Source organism: Corvus hawaiiensis, chromosome 18 (assembly GCF_020740725.1).
Source record: "Corvus hawaiiensis isolate bCorHaw1 chromosome 18, bCorHaw1.pri.cur, whole genome shotgun sequence".
In the NCBI taxonomy this organism is placed as follows: Eukaryota; Metazoa; Chordata; class Aves; order Passeriformes; family Corvidae; genus Corvus; species Corvus hawaiiensis.
In genome coordinates, this window is record NC_063230.1 from 5028311 (window position 1) to 5052333 (window position 24023).

General features: G+C 46.9%; 2 protein-coding genes and 1 pseudogene across 4 annotated transcripts; 2 read left to right on the top strand and 1 right to left on the bottom strand.

The window, feature by feature from the left end:
* The first annotated feature begins 2255 nt into the window (after positions 1 to 2255).
* On the top strand, positions 2256 to 4551 carry LOC125335473 (annotated as a pseudogene).
* A 130-nt stretch (positions 4552 to 4681) lies between these two features.
* On the bottom strand, positions 4682 to 9706 carry COQ5 (coenzyme Q5, methyltransferase). Of its 2 annotated transcripts, none has more exons than XM_048323132.1 (7): positions 9688 to 9706; positions 8933 to 9082; positions 8225 to 8449; positions 7385 to 7491; positions 5720 to 5808; positions 5401 to 5512; positions 4682 to 5284 (listed from the first exon to the last, which is right to left on the bottom strand). In XM_048323132.1, exons 2-7 carry the CDS (start codon positions 9039 to 9041, stop codon positions 5183 to 5185), a joined length of 744 nt encoding a protein of 247 aa, XP_048179089.1. In that variant the 5' UTR covers positions 9042 to 9082; positions 9688 to 9706; the 3' UTR covers positions 4682 to 5182. The 2 variants fall into 2 exon arrangements, with proteins under 2 accessions (XP_048179089.1, XP_048179088.1); XM_048323131.1 differs by lacking the exon at positions 9688 to 9706 and adding an exon at positions 9450 to 9625.
* A 1908-nt stretch (positions 9707 to 11614) lies between these two features.
* Positions 11615 to 14815, top strand: LOC125335519 (dynein light chain 1, cytoplasmic). 2 transcript variants are annotated; one of them, XM_048323195.1, is made up of 3 exons: positions 11615 to 11750; positions 12304 to 12444; positions 14209 to 14815. In XM_048323195.1, the coding sequence occupies exons 2-3, from the start codon at positions 12313 to 12315 to the stop codon at positions 14344 to 14346; spliced, it is 270 nt and encodes an 89-aa protein (XP_048179152.1). In that variant the 5' UTR covers positions 11615 to 11750; positions 12304 to 12312; the 3' UTR covers positions 14347 to 14815. The 2 variants fall into 2 exon arrangements, with proteins under 2 accessions (XP_048179152.1, XP_048179151.1); XM_048323194.1 differs by having other exon boundaries at positions 11617 to 11750; positions 12307 to 12444.
* The last annotated feature ends 9208 nt before the right edge of the window (positions 14816 to 24023 follow it).

Consider the following 24023-nt stretch of genomic DNA (forward strand, 5'->3'; position numbering starts at 1 on the left):
GGGCCGCACGGTCCCTGCGCCAGGCTTCCCTTCGCCAAGACACAGCTGACATTGCTCAACAGTCTCGGTAACTAAATAATATTCACGAAAATATTCTTCCATCGGCATGTATTTTGACTCCAATATTAACTGTGTCCAAACGGTTTTCCAATAGCCCTTCGTAAGAATTAAATCCCAAGAAACACAGAAAAAGTTCTTAAACAACCATGCCAGGAAGTGTTTCAGTTCTTTTTGAGCTTGAATCAAGCTAAAATTTACAAATCGTTGTTCAAGAATCATTTTAAGTTTAAGATAAATGTCCATATGCGGCTCTGAGAGCCAAGAGTCTTCCCACGGTTCCTCCATAGTTTAGATATGGAATAGCAAAGCAAAACCAAGAAGAGGAATCCAAAGTTTCCAGGGTTTACTCACACAAATCAGTCGCTTAGGGATCGGGGATCGTTCTGCTCTCAATTCTCCACCATTATGTTGCAGTGGGGATCCTGCAACACGCATATATCAAACCAGGAGTCCCGTGGAAAGGAAATATATATGGACAGACAGATTCTTGATAGCTGTTTCAGAGATGTTTATTTCTCCAGCTGCATGGCCGGAGCTCTGCCCAGGAACTGTTCCAGTCACCGGACCAAGGGTCCTTCTGCCCGCGCAGGGAACACAAACTAACCAATGGGAACGAGGCTGAGCAGGGACAGGGAAACCCCGTGTCTGTGCCCTCAGGGGCCCTCTCCCAGGGCTACATGGCAGGGGAGGGACCCCAACATCTGAGGTTGCCTTACAGTTTGCGAAAGCAAAGGGTTGCTTGCAGTTATGCTACTTTTGCTCTGAATGAGATTGAGCAGGTAACTACACTGTATGAATATGAAAAATATATACATTTCAAGTGAGGTAAATGCTCTTGAGGTGTTTTGGTTTTATTTTTTTTTTTAATTTCTACAAGGAAATCTGAGTCCTACCAAGCAGTATTTGAAAATTTATTTTAAGTCATCCTGTGCTGTTTGCTATAGACATGGTTCAGAGTCCTATTATTAACAGATCACCAGCTGTGGAAGACTCCAACAGCAATGTTCTATCTGCTGACAAGAGTGTAAGTAGAAAGTGCCCCAGGGAGAGTGAAACTAAGAAAACAGACCACTGGGGACCTACCAAAACATCTTGCTTCATTTAAACAAAAAAAGAAACCAAAACAAAACCAACCCAACCAACCAACCAAAATAACCCCCAAACCAAACACAAACAAAAAAAGGCAAGAGTTGCAGAAATAGTGAGGTCTGCAAAAGATGGTGTAAATGTCTGATAGATTTGTTTCACTAAAGGAATAAAGTTTGCAGCTGACTTGATCATACCCAGTAAATATGGGTCAGAGATTTCGATCAGAGGTCACTGAATTGAAAACACACAACTGAAAACAGACAAGTGAACAGGACAGATGATCAAGTGTCATTTACAAGCTATGGAACTCCTTCCTTCAGCATGGGTGGGCTTCACTCTCAGTAAAGGGCATATTACTGAAACAGCTACCCCAGGTAATATCCCAGTATTCTTTCAGTAATATCACATACTATTGAAAGGGCTATTCCCAACAAGAGCTTGTTTCAAAGAGAAACAAAGTCTGTTGCAGAGATAATTGGTTAACGTCAGCATTTCTGTGATCCAGGCTGGGGCAAGTAATAAAGTGGCTTTTGGGGCCCATATATCAACTATGGAAAGGTGTTTTACAGGAGCTGGTGGACACATTACAATGCCTTGGAGACTGAGCATACTTTAAGGAACAAGTTTTTTACCCAGGATCACCTGCTGATGCCACACAGAATCACAGAAATAGATTGGAAAAGACCTCTAAGATCATCGAGTCCAACACCACCATGTCAACCAGACCACAGCACTCAGTGTCATGTCCAGTCTTTCCTTAAACACCTCCAGGGACAGTGACTCCACCACCTCCCTGGGCAGCCCCTTCCAGTGTCTAATCACCCTTTCTGTGAAGAAATTCCTCCTAATGTCCAACCTAACCCTCCCCTGGCGCAGCAGACGAGTAGCACGGGAGCCAGGACTGAAGCTTTGCATACACAGCCCAAATCTACGTGATCATCCCAAAACATGCGCCCTGTGCTCCCGTTACCTCCCCGCCTCCCGCCGGTCGCCAAGGGAATGGACGCGGCGCGAGGCATCCCGGGCCGCAAGACAACGCTGCAGTAAAGGCCTGCCGGGCGCCGCGCCGCAGCCAATGGGCGCTCGGGGGCCGGCAGCGGTGGCCAATGGGCGCTCGGGGGGCGGTGACGATAGCCAATGGCTGGAGGCCGGCGCGCAGGGGGCGGGGTTGAGGCGCTGCGAGGCGCGCACGGACCAGAGCGCAGCGCCGTTCGCTCCGCACCGCGCCGGTCCCGCAGCGCCCGAACGGTGAGGGACGGGGCGCGCACGGCTCCGAGAGAGACTCAACCATTCCGGAACCCGGGGACCCCGCGTGTCCTGGCGGCTCCCCCGTGCCTGGGCTCTTCCCCGGCCGCCGCCTCCGATTTTTCCGCATCCCCGGCAGCTGCCGGCGGGACCCTGCAGCCACGCGGGGCTCCGAGCCCTTGGCCGCGCGTGCCGGGCTTTCTTCGCCTCCCTCAGAGGAGGGAAGGGCCGTCGGGGCCGGGCGATGGAGCGCCCGCGCTCTCTCGCGGAGCTCCCGGCCGGAGCGGGACTGGGGAGGGCGGAGATTGCGGCGGTGCTTGTGTCGCTGCCGGCCAGAGAGCGAGTGCTTAACATGAGCCGGCGTTTGAGCCGCCGCTGCTCGGGCTGTGCCCGTGCCCAGCACACTCGGCCGACGCTCCCCGGCCACGGCGGTGGCACCGCGCGGCGCCCGAGAGCGCGCTGGGAATGAGCTTTGGGGCTGCTTGGCAGGTGGTTCTGGCAGGCGCTCCTGCAACTTTGAATTTCCTTCTTCTTTTCTCCAAGCAGGCAATCATGAGTGATCGAAAGGCAGTGATCAAAAATGCGGACATGTCAGAGGAAATGCAGCAAGACTCCGTAGAATGTGCTACTCAGGCCTTGGAGAAATACAACATTGAGAAGGACATCGCTGCTCACATAAAGAAGGTAGATGTTGGCTTGTAATGTACTCATGATATCTCTATGCGCATGAAAAATCAATTGGGGAGAACGCTGCTAGGCAAGTAGCTCCAGAGAAACGAGTTCTAGAGGCACTAGATAATCAACTTAGACTTTCTCTCTTTCTGTTCCTTTCCCCACCCTTTATGTGGACCTTTCTAGGTCCTTCTGCTTTTCTCTTGTAGTGCCTTACACCTTCTCTGCCACTGTCCCATTGTCCACGTGAGGACAGAGTGGCAGCTGACTTTCCCTGTGACTGATGAGCTGGTAACAAGACATAGGCTCTGTGCAGCCTATTTAAAGAGCGGTGGTTTGCCAACCATGTAATAAGTGCGTTTGGTTTTTTCCCTTTCCCACCACATGTAAGACAAGCTGTTCATGCTAACGCTGAACAGATGGTTCATAGCTTACAGTTCGTCACATTTTCTCTCTTCACTCCTACTGAGAGCCTGACTGAGCTGCAAGTAACTGAAGGGTTTGGTTGAGCAGAACAGAAACTCCCATGTCCTCACAAAAATATCTTCAGATGACAGCTCTTAGGTACTGGAGTATAAATCTACTGACTGCATGGGTTTGCTCACTGTAGACCTGTAAACAGGAGTTTATTTATAAGTTGTAGCAGGCTCCTGACAACAGCGTGTCACAGCATCATCTGATGACCAGGTGTCAAGGTTGTGGCAGAGAATTTGCCATTAAGTGTCCTTTCAACATCCTTATTGCAAAAAACAGCTAATGAAGTCAAAATACCAGTTTTGTTGGAGATTCTGAACAAGCAGTGAAGTTCTTAGAAGTTATGGTTTGAGATCATGGCATGACTTTAGGGGAAAAGTTACTTCCCCAACCATATGTTTTAAGCTTATTCCTGCTCTTCTTGGAAGCACTTTTTTTTTTTAATATGACTAAGCAGCAAATGAGTTATAAAGTGACAGATGATCCTTGTACTTAAGAACATATGCTGCTCCTTAATTGCCTTCTTACCAAAGTGATACTTGTTAACAAGTGACAAATCATTGCCAAAAAACCCCCCCAACTGTTAGACAATATTAGTATAATTACCATGAAAATGCTGAGTTTCTAATTCTCTCTTCTGTAGGAATTTGACAAGAAATACAATCCCACTTGGCACTGCATCGTGGGAAGGAACTTTGGCAGCTACGTGACTCATGAGACCAAGCATTTCATCTACTTCTACCTCGGCCAAGTTGCTATTCTTCTTTTCAAGTCTGGCTAGAACCATGGACTGTTACTGAAACTTGCACCTGGGTACAGGACTGCACACTGACTCCCACCTTCAGCCTTCCTGATCTTCAGGTCTTTTGTTGTATCGTTAATAGTCAGGGATTTTGCTGTAGCAGCTGGTATTTTCATTGTGGCTATAGAAAAAAGCAAAAATGTCTTCCTTGTATTTATTTTCTTTCAAAAGACGGCTTCTTTGCTAATAAAACTGTTGGAACAAGTTTATCCCTTTGCCCTCTTGCATTACTCTCTTTATTACCTTGTGAATGAAGGATGAACATCCCCACTTCTATTCCCAAATCCATCCTTTCTTAGCAAACCTTCTTACAAGACTGATTTAAGTGGAAAAAAGTTGATGCAGAGCCCTTTTATTTCATAAGATTTTCCATTTGCCTTTGAAAGAAGTAGAGGAGTCATGGGAAAAAATCCCTAAACTCCACATGACAAAGATAATAACAGCTTCATAGAAGTCCATAGTTACTTCATAAATCCAAGTTACTTTTCGCAAGTATAATATCCTCCTTAAAGCTTAGTAAAAAGAAAGGCATCGTATTTGAAGACTAATCTGTCTATTTCTGTATCCACACCCACTGCCAACTTGCTTCACTTGTTAGCATTGCTCAGTTTTGGCCATGTCTTTTACATTGCACTTGAAGGGAAATGCAAGTGTAAGAAACACCACTGGAGTCACTCCACAGGTTTCTTGGTGGGGATAGGTAACTTGTGTTCTTCTGAGTTTGGCTGGTGAGCAAGTATCTGCTGCACAAGTTCTTGGAACTCCTCTTGATGCCATTAAAATTCTACAGCTTTCATAACCTTCATGAAAATTATACTTTTGGTGTTTTGCTACACAGACTCACAGTTTGAAACCTGAGTGAATGGCAACAATGCCAAAGTTTAAATTCTCATAATCCACTTTGAAAAAGCCTACATCTTCTATCATTGCCTTCAGCTCCTCCTGAAAAATAAGTGCCATAATTATTAACAACCTGAAGGCCTGTAAACCAGCTGGCCACAAGATTATGCTGGAATTGTGTTTTGTGTGTTAATGAATTCGGGGAAATACTACCTTACCTGAGGGGGGAACTGTCGGATGCTCTCCACAAGATACTGGTAAGACTTCCAGTCACCAGCAATAACCTCACCCAGGACAGGGATAACCTGGAAACTGTAGAGATCATAGAGCCTGCAGAGAGAGACAACAAATACAGATCAATAGAAACAAATTTTAAACCCTCTCCAACATGAGCTGGTCTCTCTGCCACTATGCTATGCAGTCTGTAGCTGATTTTAAAAGTGCACCAAGATGTAGCCTCAAAGTGTCTCCATGTCTTATTCTGAGTACAAATAAGAGAGCCTTGTGACACAGCACAAAGTGTCACCATGTTCCTACCTGGAAAGAAGAGGGTTGCTGACATGACTGAATTCAAGGCAGAGAAATCTTCCTCCTGGTTTCAGCACACGATAGGCCTCTTGAAGTGCCTGAGACAAAGCAGATGAGATAAGTTTGTTTCTATAGAACAGCACCTGCCTATTATCATGCCATGTGATATTATCATGCAGCTCTGATGAACTGAGGGGAATTAAGAGTATCCTGACCGGCAATCTACAATATTTAATGTAGAGAAGGATCTCAAGACAAGTAAAAAAAAAAAAACAAACCAAAAAACCAAACATGACACAAACCCAAAGCACAAATACTCTTGCTGCTACATAAATAGACTTTTACAAGGCTTTGTGTCAAAACTGTGATGTCAGGTTTGCAATTTTTCTTTTCTTTCCCTACTCCCATCTGATGAAAGTTTGTTGGCAGAGCTCTTCTAATTACATACCAAACAGAAAAGGGAGAAGGTGACTCACCTACAAGAAACTGAAAATGAAAAAAGGGCATGATAGGTTTTTTTTAATCAAAAGAAAGGATTTTACTGTGAGGCACACCCAAAGGTTCAAAGAAGGAACGATACTGGGTTTCGGATGAGCAATGTGCAAGAACAGGAAGAAGGAGAAGGAAGAAGAAAATCTTTGGCTACTTTGAAAATTCCATCCTGCATTGAAATAGAATACCTAACAAGAATCTGGACAAAATTCTGTTTAAAACTGTATATTCTTTCATACAAGAGCAGAGCAGAGTTGTATTCCAGAACCTCTGAAGGCTGTACATCTGCTTGACTTCAACTGTCCTGTTCCTACAGGATAAAATATAAACACTACACAGGAGCTCTGCTACCAGACTGCTGTATGCACGAAGGCAAAGAGCCTTTGCTTTGGAAGGGTGCAGACAAAGCACCAGGAGAAGCCATCCACATTAAGTTCAAATGCATATGGTTCAAGGTGGTTTGGATCCAAATGCTACACCTTCCACAGGAGCTCTGCCAAGGTTGTAACACACTCCTCCAAAATAGACAACCAGCATATCCAGTCAGGTGTCACCCCCACAGCCAGTCCTTCTCAAAGGACAGAGATGGTTTATAGGGTAAGACTTATCTTAATTAAAACCATACTTGTTCTTTATAGTGAGCTCTGCCACCAGCCAGTGTAAAGACACTGAGCAGAAGTGGGCTGAACAGGTTAGTTCACCAGCAGTGGGGGCAGCAGCCTCCTTCCCACTCTGCTCTGGCAGTTCTGTTGGCTCAGGCAGGGAAACAGAAGGGGACAGGAAGCATTGGACCCACTGTCAGTGGGATATAGATCAGGTGCTTCAGGAACATTTGAGATATACACACTACTGCACTGTGCATGTGTATATCCAGCCATGCCATAGGTCAGGAGAAGGTGGGGAATGACTGTAGCATCCAGCCCTTTGCCTTAGGAAGAGACTGTGTGGCTTGCCAAGCTGTAAGGATTGGGTGCAACTGGTATAAATCTACGTCTTTATGGCAAAGGTGGGGCAGTTGATTGCATTCTCTATTCAAAGAAGTTGCATACTACATGCCACTTATTTTAAATGTTTCAGGAGTAGACTAGGACCTTCCTTTATCCAAAGGAGTTCCTACTTTGCTTCCTTTGTAGAGTAAAAAATCATAAGGACCATATGTCAGGATACATTCTAGTAACTTACCAAATCAATACGAGTTACATTTCGGATTCCAAAGGCAATTGTGTAAACATCAAACTTATCATTATCAAAGGGCAACTCTTCGGCATTCCCAAGTACCCAGGACAAGCCTGTAGTGAAAGACAAGTCCCAGAATTGAACTCAGACTGCTCCAGAAAGGCTAGAACTTACCCATTCTAGAAGGAATTCATTAGTTTTAAAGTGATATTTAAACCAAATGTTTCCATTTTGCACTTTTGTTGGAGCAAAGACACCTTGACCTATACTCACAAATCTTTCAAGACAGAGTAGTTAATTCTGCAGATCAGCCAAAACACTGTTCCACATAAACACATAGTATGTATGTGCCAGAAAGATTTTACCCAAAACTTGCATTATAGTGGAAAGCATTGTTGGCTGCCATTTGTTTGTGGCAAAGTTGTAAAAAGAAAATCTCTGCTCAAAGTGTAACTATAGACAACTACTAATGTTTTGCCATGCAACACTGACCAAAACACTTAATACATTTTGCTAGAAAGCTTCCAAAGTCTGAGGAACATGAAAAGCCACACTCCCTCCATAAGGACTATCAGTATGTGATGCAGTTGCAGCTGTGTTGCTTCCCAGTCTCCAAAGGATCAAGACCATGTCTATCTGTGGGACATGGATGTCCAGGTTACTGATAAGCCCACCACTCATGTAGACAAAATGCACAATCACTGACTATGTAACTCATGTTCCTTCTCCCCACGCACAGTTCCCACTCTTGGTGAATGTACACAGGGAAACAGCGAAAAAAAACTCTGCCACTTAAAATTTCTTGCTATCAGGAATGTTACTGCCACGGTACAATGCATTACTTACCTTCAGAGTAGCCAAGATGCTGTGCTTTCTGCTTCCCAACTTTTAACATTTCTCTGTTGATGTCACAGACCACCACTTGGGAATCTCCTAGTGAGTTAAATTTGTCTTTCTGGTAACTCTCAAAAATTTCCTGCCATGACAAATTCTGACGGTGCTTGAGCTTCCTCTGGAGCTGGCGTTCTCGTACAGAGCGAACATAGTTAATGAATCGAAAGGCAATATCACCTGCAATTGTTTAAAAGGAAAGAAACACATTTTGGAATGTTTTCTGACTCCAGGAAGTTGAAACATAAGGCTTTGAACATCCAACTGAGTTAATATTTCTTTTCAGTCATATATATTTATAAAAACACCCCCTCAGACACACTGCATAGACACAGAAAGAGTGTGTGCACATGTATATAAGGGAACTTATTAAAATCAGAGCCCATGACTTTCTACAAATTCACACAGTGTTCCACAACATATCATTGCAGTACTATAACACTCTCAGACCCTTAAAGCAAGATATTAAAAAACACTAAAATAATAGCTCTCAACCCTTCTCTGGGAAAGTCAAGTAGAGTCAAGTAGATGCTTCACTAGTTTTAAAGACAGGGAGCTAAGGGGCGGGGGAGAAACCCCCAACAGGCAACATAATTCTGAGCAGACTCAAACAGCTGAAAAACAGTGTGGCATTGTCATGTGGAACTCACCAAAATTATTTACCTGTTCCCCCAGCAACATCTAGGAGAAGTGTTCCTGGGGAAGGGTTCATTTTATGCATGAGGATATCTTTCCATACCCGATGAATTCCTAAAGTCATTGAATCATTCATGACATCATATTTCTTGGCCACACTTTCAAAGACCTGATAAACTGCAAAGAAAGGACATGGGAATGAGATGCAATTTACTTAAAAATGCTCATGTCGAAGTAAAATGTATCCTTCATTGCCTTGCAGAAGTCTGTCGCTACGTGGAGCTGAAAAATACCACACGAAAACTCATTACAAAATAATATGACTGAATCCTACCGAACCTGTTGCCTGACAAAGGTCTCTGGAGAAACACAGCCTTCCCGAGCTGAAGAGAGTAACAGTGATATTGACTCCCGGTAATGCCTCAAACAAGGGCTCAGCCCCAAACACGTCCCTAGCACCCTGGAGAACGATCACCGGCTGCCCGGGAGCCCAGCTCGGCTCTAGGCCCAGCCTCCCCTCTCCCGCCCCCGCCGCCGCCCTCACTTTTCTCCCTCCTCTCCTCCTCCGTCACGGTCTGGAAGCCGAAGTGCATCTCCGGCCCCGCGGCCAAACCGCGGCGCGCCCGCAATCTCCCGGCGGGCCGGGAGAGCAGCGCCCAGCAGCGGCACCGCCACAGCCGCACCGCCGCCATCTTCGGGGCACCAGCGGGGCGGGGGCGGCGCGGGCCAGCGCAGAGCGGGAGCCGCGCTCCGGCGAGTGTCTGCTCCTACCGGGGACGTACCGGGGAGCGGCGCGTTCTCCGCAGCCCCACGGGACGCCAGTTCTGCCGGACACGGTCACCGAACCCCCCTCGGTCCCACCGCTGCTTACGGCACGACGGAACCTGTGCTGCGAGGACTAACGTGACAGGGAAAAAAACCCCCAAAACCCAAACCGAACACAATCCTCACCATGTACTTGACTAATTTTGTAAATCGTTTTCTTTAACTTTTCTTTATTTTCTTTAACTTTATTTAGTTGTTCTTTAGATTTCTAATTTTGGACTTTCCTTCACTTAAAGTGAAGCCTCGTGGGGAGCAGGAGGGAGAGTTTGTGGCTTCTGATGAATTGCAAGGAGTGAAAGGTGCCTTGATTCCTGTCAAGAGCATTAGGACACATTAGAAACTTTTTCTACCCTTCCCCCCCCCCCCCCCCCCCCGCCCTGCTTATCACTTTTTTTTGAATCATTCAGGAGTTCTGCCAACTTGTAGATACAAAGAAGCTACTTAACCTATTCTCAGGGGAGATGACATCATGCTGTTAAGATCAGCCCAGGGACTGCATTCCCAGGGCATGAGCTGGGGTCCCTCACCAGGATCTTCCTGCCATATTGAGACTTTTAGCACCGTCATCAGACCACACCATGATTTTCCCCTATTTTTCTCATATAATATATTTTAATTCTATGTTCCTTGCAGCAGGATGCCCTCCAAAGCATCATATTTGATTTTGTTGGGTATTTTTCTCAGCCTCAGCTGTAGTGACAGATGATCTTTGCCTACCAGAGCAGTGACTGGGAGAGTCCCTCTCACACTGTAGTCACAGACACTGCACAGACACCAGTGACCAGTTGCATGCACAGAGTCACAGAATGGGAGAGGCTGGAAGGGACCACTGTGGGTCATATGGTCCAACCTCCCTGCTCCAGCAGGGTCATCCCAGAGCACATGGCACAGGATTGTGTCCAGACGGTTCTGGAATATCTCCACTGAGGGAGATTCCACAACTTCTTTGGGCAACCTGTTTCAGTGCACAGTCAACTGCAAAGTGAAGTTCTTCCTCGTGCTCAGGTGGAACTTCCTGTGCATCAGTTTCTGCTCGTTGTCTGCCTCTTGTCCTATTTCTCAGCACCACCGAGAAGAACCTGGTCCACCCTCTCACACCTACCCTTTAGGTATTTATATACATTAATAAGGTCCCCTGTCAGCCATCTCTTCTCAAAGCTGAACAGGCCCAGCTTCCTCAGGCTTCCCTCATAAGAGAGATGCTCTGGTCCCTCAATCATCCTTGTCGCCCTCCACTGGACCTGCTCCAGGTGCTCCATGTCTCTCTTGTGCTGAGGAGCCCAGAATTGGACACAGCACTCCAGATACACCTGACAAGGGCTGAGGAGAGGGGCAGGATCATCTCCCTGACCTGCTGGCAATGCTCTTCCTAATGCTCCCCAGGATTCCATTGGTTTTCTTGGCCCCCAAGGCAGACTGCTGGCTCTGTGCCCCAGAGCTGGCTCAGGGACAGCTTGTTGTCCACCAGGACCCCAAGTTCCATCTGCACAGTGCTGCTTTCCAGCCAGTCAGCCCCCAACCTGTACCGGTGCTTGGGGTTATTCCTTCCCCTCCCTCCTTCCCGCGTTCAAGCAGCTCTGCCGTGAAGCAAGAAAGAAAGCGACAGGGAAGGGCTGAGCACGGCCTGAGGGCCACCAGTCCTGGCCTGCCCTGCGCTGGCCCGGCGGGGCTCCGGGGTTGCGCCAAGGCCGTGCCCCGCCGCGCATCACCGCGGCCGCCGGTCGCTGTGGTAACGGCCGCAAGGCATGCCGGGCTGAAAGAAATTGCTGCGGCAAAACCCTGCAAGAGCGCCGAACCGGGGCCAATAAGATCTCGGGGTGATGGTGGCCATGACCAATGGCTGGCCGCCGGGGCTGAGGGGGCGGGGCTGGGGGCGCTCGGGGGCGCCGGCGGCCCGCGCGGGTCGGTTAAACAGCCGCGGCGCCGGAGCCGAGTGTGTGGATCATTCCGCACGTCGCGCACCCTCAGCGGCTCTGCATCCGCACCGCGCCGATACCGCGGCGCCCGCTCGACGGTGAGGGTAAGGTGTTGATGGCCTTGAACGTTGGGCAGGGACAGCTGCCGAGAGGGGCTGGGTCCGTTTCGGGTACTGGGACGTCTGGGACTGGGTAGCCCCGTGCCTGGGCTCTTCCCCGGCCGCCGCCTCCGATTTTTCCGCATCCCCGGCAGCTGCCGGCGGGACCCTGCAGCCACGCGGGGCTCCGAGCCCTTGGCCGCGCGTGCCGGGCTTTCTTCGCCTCCCTCAGAGGAGGGAAGGGCCGTCGGGGCCGGGCGATGGAGCGCCCGCGCTCTCTCGCGGAGCTCCCGGCCGGAGCGGGACTGGGGAGGGCGGAGATTGCGGCGGTGCTTGTGTCGCTGCCGGCCGGAGAGCGAGTGCTTAACATGAGCCGGCGTTTGAGCCGCAGCTGCTCGGGCTGTGCCCGTGCCCAGCACACTCGGCCGACGCTCCCCGGCCACGGCGGTGGCACCGCGCGGCGCCCGAGAGCGCGCTGGGAATGAGCTTTGGGGCTGCTTGGCAGGTGGTTCTGGCAGGCGCTCCTGCAACTTTGAATTTCCTTCTTCTTTTCTCCAAGCAGGCAATCATGAGTGATCGAAAGGCAGTGATCAAAAATGCGGACATGTCAGAGGAAATGCAGCAAGATGCTGTGGAATGTGCTACTCAGGCCTTGGAGAAATACAACATTGAGAAGGACATCGCTGCTCACATAAAGAAGGTAGATGTTGGCTTGTAATGTACTCATGATATCTCTATGCGCATGAAAAATCAATTGGGGAGAACGCTGCTAGTCAGGTAGCTCTAGAAAAACAAGTTCTAGAGGCACTAGATAATCAAGTTGGACTTTCTCTTTAGGCTGGTGTCCATGTGTTCCTTTCCCCACCCTTTATGTGGACCTTTCTAGGTCCTGCTTTTTTCTTGCAGTACGTTCAGTTTAAGCCCTTTTTTGCCACTGTCCCATTGTCCACGTGAGGACAGAGTGGCAGCTGACTTTCCCTGTGACTGATGAGCTGTTACAAAACACAGGGACTCTGTTGAGCTCTCCTGTGGCTTTTGTCTGACAGGAACCCTGTTCTCCTTGGTTTCAATTGTATTTAACTTAATCTTAAGGATCTCTTTACAGTTCTTGCCAGCTGGATCAAAAATAGCAGGGAAAAGCAGTTTTCTGCAATTCTCTGTAATCACACCTCTTCTTATGTAGTGATACAAGCACAAAAGAAAAAAAATTCTGGTGGCACTGATTATCTGTTGTTTGCAACATCTGTGTCGTCCTTTATGTAGGATTAACAATACATCAGAAAGATCTAGTTCAGATTATATTTCCTGCTTTGTCAGATTGGGAGAACGGAGAAATCAAAGTGCGTTAGTAGAAGTTATACTGATCTGAGTGGAAGAGCTGTTGAAATGTTAAGGCCACTTGGACTGAAACTGTCTAGATTTAACTGCTTGGCATGAGGAGCTAAAGTGATAAAGCTTTAGGCCACAAGCTGAGAATTTTCACATAGATACATTAACTTTTACCTAGCACTGTGAAAAAGGGCCTCAAGACCTAGTTCAGGCTGAAAAATAAGGAAGCTATAACTGTCAGCAGAAGCCACAGTAAGAGATAATAAAGACTGTCCAGAGACAATGAAAAGACCCAATAAAGAACAAGAAGTCCCCAGACCCTAATGTTCTTATTGGTCTGAACTGTGAATGGTGGGGAGCTGAGATTGGGAGGGTGTAATTGCGTGGCAATTTCTTCGTTGAGGTCCTTCTGAAGATACCCAGCTCGAGCTGTTCTACCGCTGTACCACTCAAAGCCTGAGGCTCTGCTCCAGGACACCTGGGGTGGAGATAACTTTAAAATACAGGATACTTGGGGTGGAGAAGCTTCTCTACCATGAGAAGTAATTCAGCTATGCAGAATGATTGCCTCTGCTAAAGAAATACTTGTTTGCTATGACCACAATACAGAAAGGCTTTTTTCTCCAGATGCAGAAAGTACCTAAGAAAGTTAAAAAGAAAGTTTAATACTTTTCAGATATTCTTTGCAGCAACTACTGAGAATTTATAGAGGATTTGTTTGAAAATATGTAAAACACAACTACTAAGATGTGTTGATCATACTGGTGTTACAGAGCGTGTGGCAGAGAATTTTCTGTTTAGCAGCTGTGCTGCTGATAAACAATGAAGTCTAAATTACGGCTCTGTGGGTACAAAACTAATGGTGAATCTTTTACTTGAGGATTGTATATTCAGTCATGTTATGAATTATGGGGATTAAAGACTGCTTTCAACAAAAGTAATGTTTTAAACCTGCTACTGCTTAGTTGGGAAGCACTGGGGTTTTTGTGTGTCTGACTAAGCAGCAGGTGAACAATAAGATGTAAATAAGATAATTCTAGTACTTAAGAGCATCTGTTCTTCCTCTGACTGCCTTGCTCAGAAAGTGAATACCTATTAGAAGATACCTATTAATTTGTAGTGATCTGTTTTGCAGGAGTTTGACAAGAAATACAATCCCACTTGGCACTGCATTGTGGGAAGGAACTTTGGCAGCTACGTGACTCATGAGACCAAGCACTTCATCTACTTCTACCTCGGCCAAGTTGCTATTCTTCTTTTCAAGTCTGGCTAGAACCATGGACTGTTACTGAAACTTGCATCCAGTTACAGGACTCTCTGACTAGTTACTGCAGCCTTCCTGAGGACACAGGCCTTGATCTTCAAGGGCAATGGCAGGGATTATGTTGTAACAGATGACATTACATTGTGGATATAAAAAGGAAGAGTACCAAAAACGTCTTCCGTGTGTTTATTTTTTTTTCAGAAGGCTCATCCTTTGCTACTAGAGCTGTTGGAGCAGTTTTGCTTTTGAGAGTTTTATAGCCATCTACTGTATTTCCCGATTACTGCTAGTGCTATGCAAGTACTGACAGTGTTTAGTTCTTTATGTTCCAAACTTCTCTTACTCCTCTGATTTTACTTTTATAAAATAATTTTCCCCCTCTTGTTTTGCTGGATGTGCTGTCCCAAAACCTGAGCTGTTTCTTTTTCTGTTGTCTCTGGAGAAATGTGCTGGAGAATAAAAGCTGAGTTCTACCCCAGCCAGGTTGTTATTTCTGGCTGATTTGTAATGTTGTGGTGATGGTGGATGACTCAGTCCAAGTGAGCTGTGGGGAGTGCTGTCTCAGGGCATATGCTGCCTAAAGGGGTATGCCGGGCTCGAGGTGTTCCTGTCGTAGCCGATGACTATGAGTTCCCACTGTGCCTGGGGGTCCCCTGGGATCAGCTCCATCCGGATCTGGCCATGGCTGCCGGCGACTCGTCACCATTACCAGGCATCAGTCGTGGTCCTGGAGATGGAGCAGAGCCACCCCCCCTGCAGGCCGACACCGAAGAGCAACAGCTGCACTCTGCCTGGGCTAGGCTGGTACAGGGGAGGGGGAGCCCCAGAGCCGTGAGACAGGCTGCTGGCCGGAGAGCGGGTGCTTAACGTGCATTTGAGCCACCTCTGCTTGGGCTGTGCCCAGGGCTGTGCCAGTGCCTGGCACACCTGGCCACTGCTGCCCAACCACATTGTGTGGCGCTGAGGGCGTGCTGGGAATGGTGATACCTGTGGGGCTGCTTAGCAGGTGATTCTGGCAGGGGGCTGCTCCTGCAACTAAACCCTCTTCATTCCTTGATACAGACATCCATGTATGATCAAGCAGCTATGGTAGCGGATACAGATGTGTCCAAAGAGATGCAGCAGCAGTCTCTGCAATGTCCATTTGGGCTGTGGAGAAATCATAGCCATTATAAAGATGGTAAATGTTTGATTGTAATATCCTTTCATTGAACACTATCCACACCAGACATCAAGCGGGATAGGTGCTACAACGCTTCAGAAAAGTGAAATACCCTGTTCACAAGATACTTTGGACTTTTCCTGGGGCCTGGTGTTACCTGTTAAAGAAATCTCTTCTGAACTCTGGAATACCTGAATGCTGAGATAAATACGTAAGTCAGTAACCCAAAGCAGCACCAAGGAGCACTGTGGTTAGACAGGCTTGTCCTCTGTCAGGGACAAGTAGGAGCTACAGCAGCCCTTGGCCTGGGTTGAAGGCCATCTGTCTATCCCATGCCCTACTCCTGGTGATTTGCTGCAGGCAAGGAAAATATGTGGAGCCTTGAAGACAAGCCCAGTCTCCTCTGTGTTTTTCCACTAACCACAGACTCTGCTGATAGCAGACTCTCCGATAGTTTTTTGAGAAAAAACTCAGAAACTCTTCCCAGTGTGGGCTCAAAGCTCCTTGACGAACTGGAGAGCACCCAGCCAGGCTCTTGCTCTTGTACAGCAAACAGTGTTTCTAGGAAGCTTTTAGCCTAATCGCCTCCCTGTTCATTGCAGCGTCCACAGCATTACAATTGCTTCAGGCAGAGCTAGGCAGCAGCCGATCTCCCTGGTATCCCCGGTCACCGTGGCTGCAGCGGCCGCAGAGCCGGCGGCGTTCCCGTCACCATGGAAACGGGAGCGGGCGCGCGGCACGCCGGGCTGGGGGAGCGCCCCGCCCATCTTCCCGCGCCGCAGCCAATGAGCTCCCGGCGAACTCCTGGCGGTGACCAATGGCTGGCGGTCGGCCCGCAGGGGGTGTGGTCGAGGCGCTCCGGAGCAATGGCGGCGGAGCGAGAGGGGCCGGATCCGTGGGGCGGGGATGGCGGAGCGCGGCCGGGGCGTGAGAGGAGCTGCGGGTCCTTCCACAACCACGCCCTTCCCGCACCCGGCACACCCGGCCGACGCTGCCCGGCCACGGCGGTGGTACCGCGCGGCGCCCGAGAGCGCGCTGGGAATGACGATACCTGTGGGGCTGTTTGGCAGGTGGTTCTGGCAGGTGCTCCTGCAACTTTGAGTGCTTTTTTATTATAGGTGACCATGTGTGATAAAGGACTGTGATAAAGGATATGGACCTGTCTAAAGAGATGCTCTGCAGGGTGCCAGTCGGTCTCTGGAGGAATGCAGTGTTGAGTGTGGCACTGCAGGTCCTATAATGAGGACAATTGTTTGCTCCTAATATCTTCCTATTAAACACTATTTGGACTATATGGTTGTTTTTATTTCGGTGCTGGGTGGGGGAGAAGACTTCCTTGTATTTAATTTCTTTCCACAGCCAGCTAATTTGCTAATAAAAATGTCGTATTTTGCTTTTAAAAGTATTGTGTCCCTATAGTCTTTTTCTAGTATTGCATGTGCTATTTCTTATTTCCTTTCAAATGTGGAAATATGGAGGAGCAACTTTGTTAGAAAGTGGATGTTGAGCTTTTGACGGGGTACCCTTCCTTCTCAGACCAGGTTAAAAGAGCAGACGAGGCTGCTGTTCTGCTAAGCTCTCTATTTCATAGTCTCATAGCTTTTTTGAAGGCAGTGTTCAAAGGGGGTTACATAATAAAGCCAAGCGCAGCAGCAACCGCAGGCAAATACATCTTCTTCTATATGCTCTATATGGTCCATATATTTTTTCTTACAGAAGTGTGGATTATATTTGTTAATTGACCAATAAGATTAACACACAATTCTGATTTTTCTTTTCTTAACCTGTCCTGGTCTAATTCTAACAATCGTAAGTCTTACACAAGTGTTACATAGGTATTACACAGATTTGCGTGTACAGTTTCTGTCAGTTCTTATTGTTTATGTGAACACTCAATTTTAAAAAAGTGAACAGTATAATTCTATGTATATTTTGTCTAAAGTAAAGAATTCTGTGAAAAGGTAACACTGCTGCAGCAAGAACTGTGTTTAAGGTCTCTGCTACAGCTTTTTAATGTTTAAGGCACTTAGCATATATTTCTACTAAAAGTTAAAAATCTATATTTCTATTTCACTTTGGTGTGGCTTCATGTATCTCAACTTGTCCAAAGGTTTTAATTCAACCCCTGTGCTTTGGCTTCCCTCTGGGCCTGAGTCCAGAGAAGCCTTCACTCCAGCATCTCCCCCTCCTGTTTGAACCATGAAGACTCCTTTAATAGCTTTGTTGATCATTTGCCTGATACATTGAAGCAAACAAGGCACCATTATTAACACAACTATAATTACAACTAATATGTAAAAACCCATCTTTAAAAGCTCTTTCACCGATGTTGTTAAGTTCTATCCATCAAGCAGATTATCTAAGTTCCATCATCAACTCTAATCTTTGATACACTTTCTTTTAGTTGTGGAATACTCTTATGAATAGATTCTGAATGATCAGATAAATTCATACAACACATTCCTTCAAAGTCTTTAAACCCATGTCCATGTGCTAATAAAAGGAAATCGCAGCTCTGTTCTGCAAGGTAGCACGTCTGACGTCTTTGCTATCTGTTAGCATATCACTTAATGCAAGGGAAGTAGCATTGAATTCCTTACTCAGCCAACACCCTAGTCGGTCTAATTGTTTCAGTGCAACTCCTGAAGCAAGTTGTGGTAAAAGAAGAGCTTCTGAGAGCCTTTTTACAGGACCCCAGGGTACAAAACCATCATTACAATCTGGCTTGTACGGAAGAATAGACTTTTTATGTCTCATAAAAGCAAGCAGTTTTGCACTGGGTGTTAGCAGAGTAAATTTTCCCACGCTACTTGGTCCACCAGTGATGTATGCTGGGATAGCAGGCCAAACTCGATCTCCACAAATAAAAAATACTCCACGTGGTAATCGAAAGGGAGAATGAATTAGAGAAGTATAATTACACCATGAGGTCTGATTTTTATATAAATTGTGATGAGGAGTGACATCTTTAATTAAAGATTGAGCCTTGTTTGTATAATTAAATTTGACACAAAAGGTCATATATGTAGAACCAAGGATCTCTAATTCCTGAGGTTCAGAAGATGCCTTGGTGTAGAGGTTTGGTCTAAGATACTAATTACTATTTACTTTCTGTGAGATAAGAATTAGGAGAAACACAAAACAGGTACCAACTTTGAAAGAATATAAAGAAGTTTATTAACAGACCTAAAAGAAGGAAAAAAATTATACCACCTTCAGAACTCTCCTCCTCCCCCCACCTTCCTCCTTTTCCCACTGACAATGTAAAAAGACAACCCTTCAGATGTTCAGTCTGTTAACCACTTCCATAATAACCTTGTTCATCCATTTAGAAAGAGAAGTCTCTTCTTGCTCGTGCTATGAAAACATTATCACAACGAGACAGCCGCTCACTTCCAAATAACTTTGTTCAGTCCATTTAGGAAGAGGAGTCTCTCTGCCTGCGTGTGAGTCCCTTCCCCCGACTTGCAGCTTTTCCCACAACTGCTTTCGAGGGTCCACTCTTGAAGGTTTTTGGGGTACAATTTTAAGGTTGAGCCGTTCAGAAACAAAAGTTCTCTTCACCCATCTCTGGGAGCATTTCATCTCTAAGAACAGAGGCCCTTCTCCTTCCCTGGGAGCAAAGGGTCTTCCTCATCTTTATCTTTAGGACTATCTCTGGGAGCATCTCTAGGAACTGAGGTTTTCTCCTTTCCCATTTGGAGCAAAAGTCCTCATCGCTTCCATCTCTCCCTGTCCAAACTTCTCATGAAATTACAGCTGCGTCAGCATCTGCCTATCTCAGCGCAGGTGCTTTTGCTTATGAGTTGAACACTCCACCCCCCATATCTTCATGAAATTACAACAGGATACTCTGATATATCATAGCTTCTCAACAGAATTTCAGCTTTAAGCATCTCCTCTTTCTCTTCCCTCAGGTTTTCAGCTCTTCACAGCAATAAAAGGGTTAATCTCACCTCGGCCTTGCAGCTGGAATGTTGCTTATCACAGCGGAGAGGGGGGGAGCCGAGCCGCTCCGGCTGCCCACAGCAAGGCGGGGGGGGGGGGGGGGGGGGGGGGGGTCTGCGGGTGGTACAGGGCCCATTGGCTCCAGGATGGCCGTGGCCCAGCCCAGCCTGAGCAGGGCCTGGCCGGGCCCACTGGCCCCCGCATGGGGCCCGCAGCCACCTGTCCCAGCACCGGAAACGAGAGAGAGAGCTGTAGGGGGGGGTTGTCTATTCTTAAGTGTTTATCACAGAGGCGGTCACAATTTTAAGTGGCTCAAAGGATTGTCCATATTCAAACTGGCCAGCTGATAGGTTCTGTTAGGTCATAGAGGAAGCTGTGAGAAGAACATCACTTCTGAGGCTCAGCTTGCTAACCTATGACACTTGGGAAGATGAGGAACCCATCAATCCCATGCATCTACTCGATTGTAGTAGTTCCACACATTTGTCTTAACGAAAGGACCTTGAATAACTTCATCAATTTCTATTGGGATTGGCCAAGCATCCATTGGCATGCCAACCAAGCAGGTGGAAAATGGTTTCTCAGGGGTCATGGGAGACAAACATATAGTATCTAAACCTGATGCATTAGCTAAAGTCACATTAGCTTTATGTTGCTTAACTGGTAAATCTGCATAGCTAAAAGCAAGCAAAGCAAAAAAGCATAAGCATAATTTTCGATTAAGTTCTATATTTTTCTTATACCATCATCTAACAAAGAATTCTATAATACTATTGATTCCCACACCCAAAGTTCACAATCTTCTGTAGATAGAATGCAATACTTCAGACAGACATTCCAATCTCTGTTCAGCTCACGTCTGTGTGCCTGCTTCTTTACTTGTGGGGTTGTCAGCGTTTCTTCACACTTGATAGGGTTTCATGTTCTTCGCTGGAAGCCATCTGAGTTGACTGCCTGTGGAAACACAAGCAAACCCTTTGCTCCATGTCATTAAAGGAAATGGACCTTCAATCTGCCCTGTTTCTGGGTTTCTAATTAACACTAGAGGATTCTCTTGTAACTTTTCTATTGTACTGTTAGAGAAACGTCTGAAAATTGGTGGATCAGGCTCTACAAAAGAGCTGTTTAAAAAATTAAAGACATACAGAGCTTTGCTCTACCTCCTCTGTGGTGTTGGCTGTGCCAACCCTCCTTTTTAAAGAGTGATGTGTTCTTTCAACAATGGCTTGACTGGTGGGATAGTAAGGAACACCAGAAGTGTGCCGCACTTCCCAATCCATTAGAAAATCAGCCAATTTCTTTGCTGTGTATGCAGGGCCATTGTCTGTTCTTATCTCTTGAAGTACCCCTAATGAAGCAAACGCTTGCAAAAAATGCTGACAGGCGTGGTTGGCTGTCTCACCTGTATGTATTGAAACAAAGACTGCACCTGAAAAAGTATCCACTTGTAGTGGTGTGAGGTTTTATTATGTTTTTGTATGCTCTCTGTACCCCAAATGGTTTATCCCTATCCCTCCCCTAACCTCCATTCCCAGTTGGTATACCCCAAATCCTAGCCGCTCCCCCAATGCTCCCTACATGGTTGTTCTCCTCCCCTTGTTCTAGTTGGTTCTCCATCCATCACCCAAACCCCTTGTTGGGGTTTTAGTTTAGTCCTAGTTTTTTTTTCTGTTAAAGGAATTTTCCCCCCCATACATGTTGCTAGGGGAGCAAATTGCTGAGTACTTAAGGAAAACAAAGGACCTGGCTGCTCTTTTTGTTTCACCTGGGAGTGTGGGCAGTTGGGTCTCTGGTCCAGAGAGAGAGGAAGCTGTTTTTCCTATGGCCACTTTTTCTTTCTGCTGGAAAAAACACCGGGATCCCAAGCCCGCCTTCCCTGCCCCGCTCGGAGCCAGGCCGTGGCCGCCCTGCCCCGCTGCTGCTTCGAGCCTTCACTACGTTGTAGCCGTGCTCGCCCTGCCTGCCCAGACCTCTGGGGGGTACCCCGTTTGGATACATTGTGTCTGCCACCCGGGATTTGTGCTCATCCCTGCCGTTCCAGCCTGCCGTTCCCGAGGGTCCGGCCGGACACCGGGATCGGCTGCCCAGGGGTTTGTGAAGCCTTTGTTCCATCCCTCCCCGGGATCCCGGGGCACCGGTGCTGCGTGCTCCCCCAGCTCGCTCCGGAGCGCCCCCTGCAGCCGCGGGGGAACCATCGCACCTGCCCTGCTCACCGGGAGCCGCCAGCGCCCCTGCCGGCTGCGAGCGGAACTGCACCCGAGGGGAAAGGGCCCGACAGCCGAGAAGGCTGGCACTGGGTTTGTGATTGTTTGCTGTTACTGCCATAGTTATTGTTGTGTGTTTGCCCTGTTATATATATAATAGTAAAGAACTGTTATTCCTATTTCCCACGTCTTTGCCTAAAAGCCCTTGATTTCAAAATCATAATAACTCGGAGGGAAAGGGGTTACATCTGCCATTCCAAGGGAGGCTTCTGCCTTCCTTAGCAGACACCTGTCTTTCAAACCAAGACGCCCCTCCTGTTATTCCTGAAAGTTCGGTGTCCATCACCTAAGCCCTCCCTGTTTATCCTTATATGGCCCTTGTCAATTCCCCTGAGATCCTGCCCCTTCTGATACCTCCCCTCTGGAAGTCCCCTAAACCTCGATGCCCCATTGGGGCATGTGATCCCTTTCCCTCCACCCCTTAAGACCATTGATCCGTGTGAATGTCCATCCCTATCCATATCCCTCCCCCAGAAATCCCTACTGGCCCATAGTTGGGCCATTCCCCCTTGTAACACCCCGGTTATAAGTTGTTTCATGCCCTTGCTCTGCGCTTGTGCTCCCTGGACTTACTTTGGGCAGTAAACCTGAAACTGTATCCAGAGGCAAGCCTCCCCACAACTTCTTATCTTCTCCCTCATTGGGGCTGCTGACAGCCACAGCACCTGAGGCTTCAGCTCCCCTGGGCAGGGCTGAACTCCAGAGGAGCAGCTTTAAAGCCACGAGCCTTCGGCTGCTCCCCACTCCTGCCACACACCGCTGGAGCTAGCTTGGGCTGTGGTCAGTAGCAGTCACTGCAACATCCACTGATACATGGATATTTTTAAATTTCCCAAAAGAAGGGTATTTGGTTATATCTGTCTGCCATAACTGCAAGCTTTGCAATCCTTGTAGATTGACTGCTCCTGTTGAGACAGAAGGCTGTACACGTTGGCAGTCAGGACAGGCACTTATGATTGCTTTTGCCTGATCCCTAGAAAGATGAAACATTTGCATAAGTGCTTGCGCATTTTGATGGAAAAAAGCATGACTCAGTTTTGCTTGTTCAAAAATGTTATTCAGAGTATTAACAACAGCTACTGTCAATTCGTCAGCTCTCGCATTTCCTTCTGCCAAAAATCCTGGAAGCGAAAAATGTGCTCTGATATGAGAAACAAAATACTGACTTTTTCTGTTTTGTAAAATTGAATAAAGACATGTAAGATAACGATATAAACTGTCCTTACTAACATCCTTTAAAACTGACCCTTCAATTCTCTTAACTATATTTGCAACATATGCAGAATCTGTAATCAGATTAAAAGGTTCTGGAAAGAGCTGAAATGCTCTGACCACAGCTGCCAGCTCTACCACTTGAGGAGAACCTTCCACTATTTGAATATCTGATTCCCATCTTTTGGTTGTTTGGTTTTGCCACATTATTACTGATTTATTGGTCTTGCCTGAACCATCAGTAAACACCGTGACAGCTTCTAAAGGCACTTCACTTAAAATAGGTTTTTCCCTGAAGCTTTATTTTGCTTGCAACAGCTTGTGACTTGGAAAGTGGATAGAGCAGGCACTTGAGTAGTTTAACAATGCAATTTGTAAATCTTCTGATTTTTGTAAAGCCCAATCAAAATACTCTCTTTTTAAAGGCATATAAATTATTGCAAAGTCTTGACCTGTCATGGTCAACAGCCTTTCTCTGGCTCGGATTATAATTTGAGCCAGCATTTCCATGGTCGTAAATTCTGTTTTCGGCAACCTGTAAGGCAAGAAGATCCATTCTATTATCAACAAAGGCTCTCTTTTAGAAGTGTCCCATTGGAATATGAGACCATACAGCTGCATCTTCTCTCCTAGGACTGCAAGAAAAAAGGGTAGGGATTCTACACGTCAATGAGCTTGTCTTTGTTGGAAAGCTTCAGTGACCTTCTTGAGAGCTTTCTGAGCTTCAGGTGTTAGAGATCTCGGAGAAGTAATGTCACAGTCCCCTCTGAGTAGGTTAAAGACTGGAGCAAGTTCATCACTGGTGATCCCTAAAGTGGATCTGACCCAGTTTATTTCTCCCAATAGTTGTTGCAGATCTTGCAAAGTGTTGATCTTGGTTCATAGCTGTATCTTTTGCGGTCTGATTGATTGCTCTGTCATTCTCCATCCTAAATACGTCCATGGAGAAGTCTCTTGTACTTTTGAAGTAGAAACTTCAAGCCCAGCATCTTGGACTGCTGTGATAACACTGTCACGGGCCTCTTCCACTTCCTTTTGAGTTGCTGCTGCGATAAGCAAATCATCCATATAATGTAGAATCATTGCTTGTGGATGCTTCT

What these genes read in the sequence shown, in the direction of transcription:
- COQ5 (XM_048323131.1), bottom strand. Translation starts at nt 9,597, where the DNA reads ATGGCGGCGGTGCGGCTGTGGCGGTGCCGCTGCTGGGCGCTGCTCTCC. An exon ending in GGAGGAGAGGAGGGAGAAAA is followed by an intron (nt 9,083 to 9,449) that starts GTGAGGGCGGCG and finishes CTTTCTTTGCAG; the next exon opens with TTTATCAGGTCTTTGAAAGT. An exon ending in AGCAACCCTCTTCTTTCCAG is followed by an intron (nt 5,513 to 5,719) that starts GTAGGAACATGG and finishes CTCTCTCTGCAG; the next exon opens with GCTCTATGATCTCTACAGTT.
- LOC125335519 (XM_048323195.1), top strand. Translation starts at nt 12,313, where the DNA reads ATGAGTGATCGAAAGGCAGTGATCAAAAATGCGGACATGTCAGAGGAA. An exon ending in TCGCTGCTCACATAAAGAAG is followed by an intron (nt 12,445 to 14,208) that starts GTAGATGTTGGC and finishes TCTGTTTTGCAG; the next exon opens with GAGTTTGACAAGAAATACAA.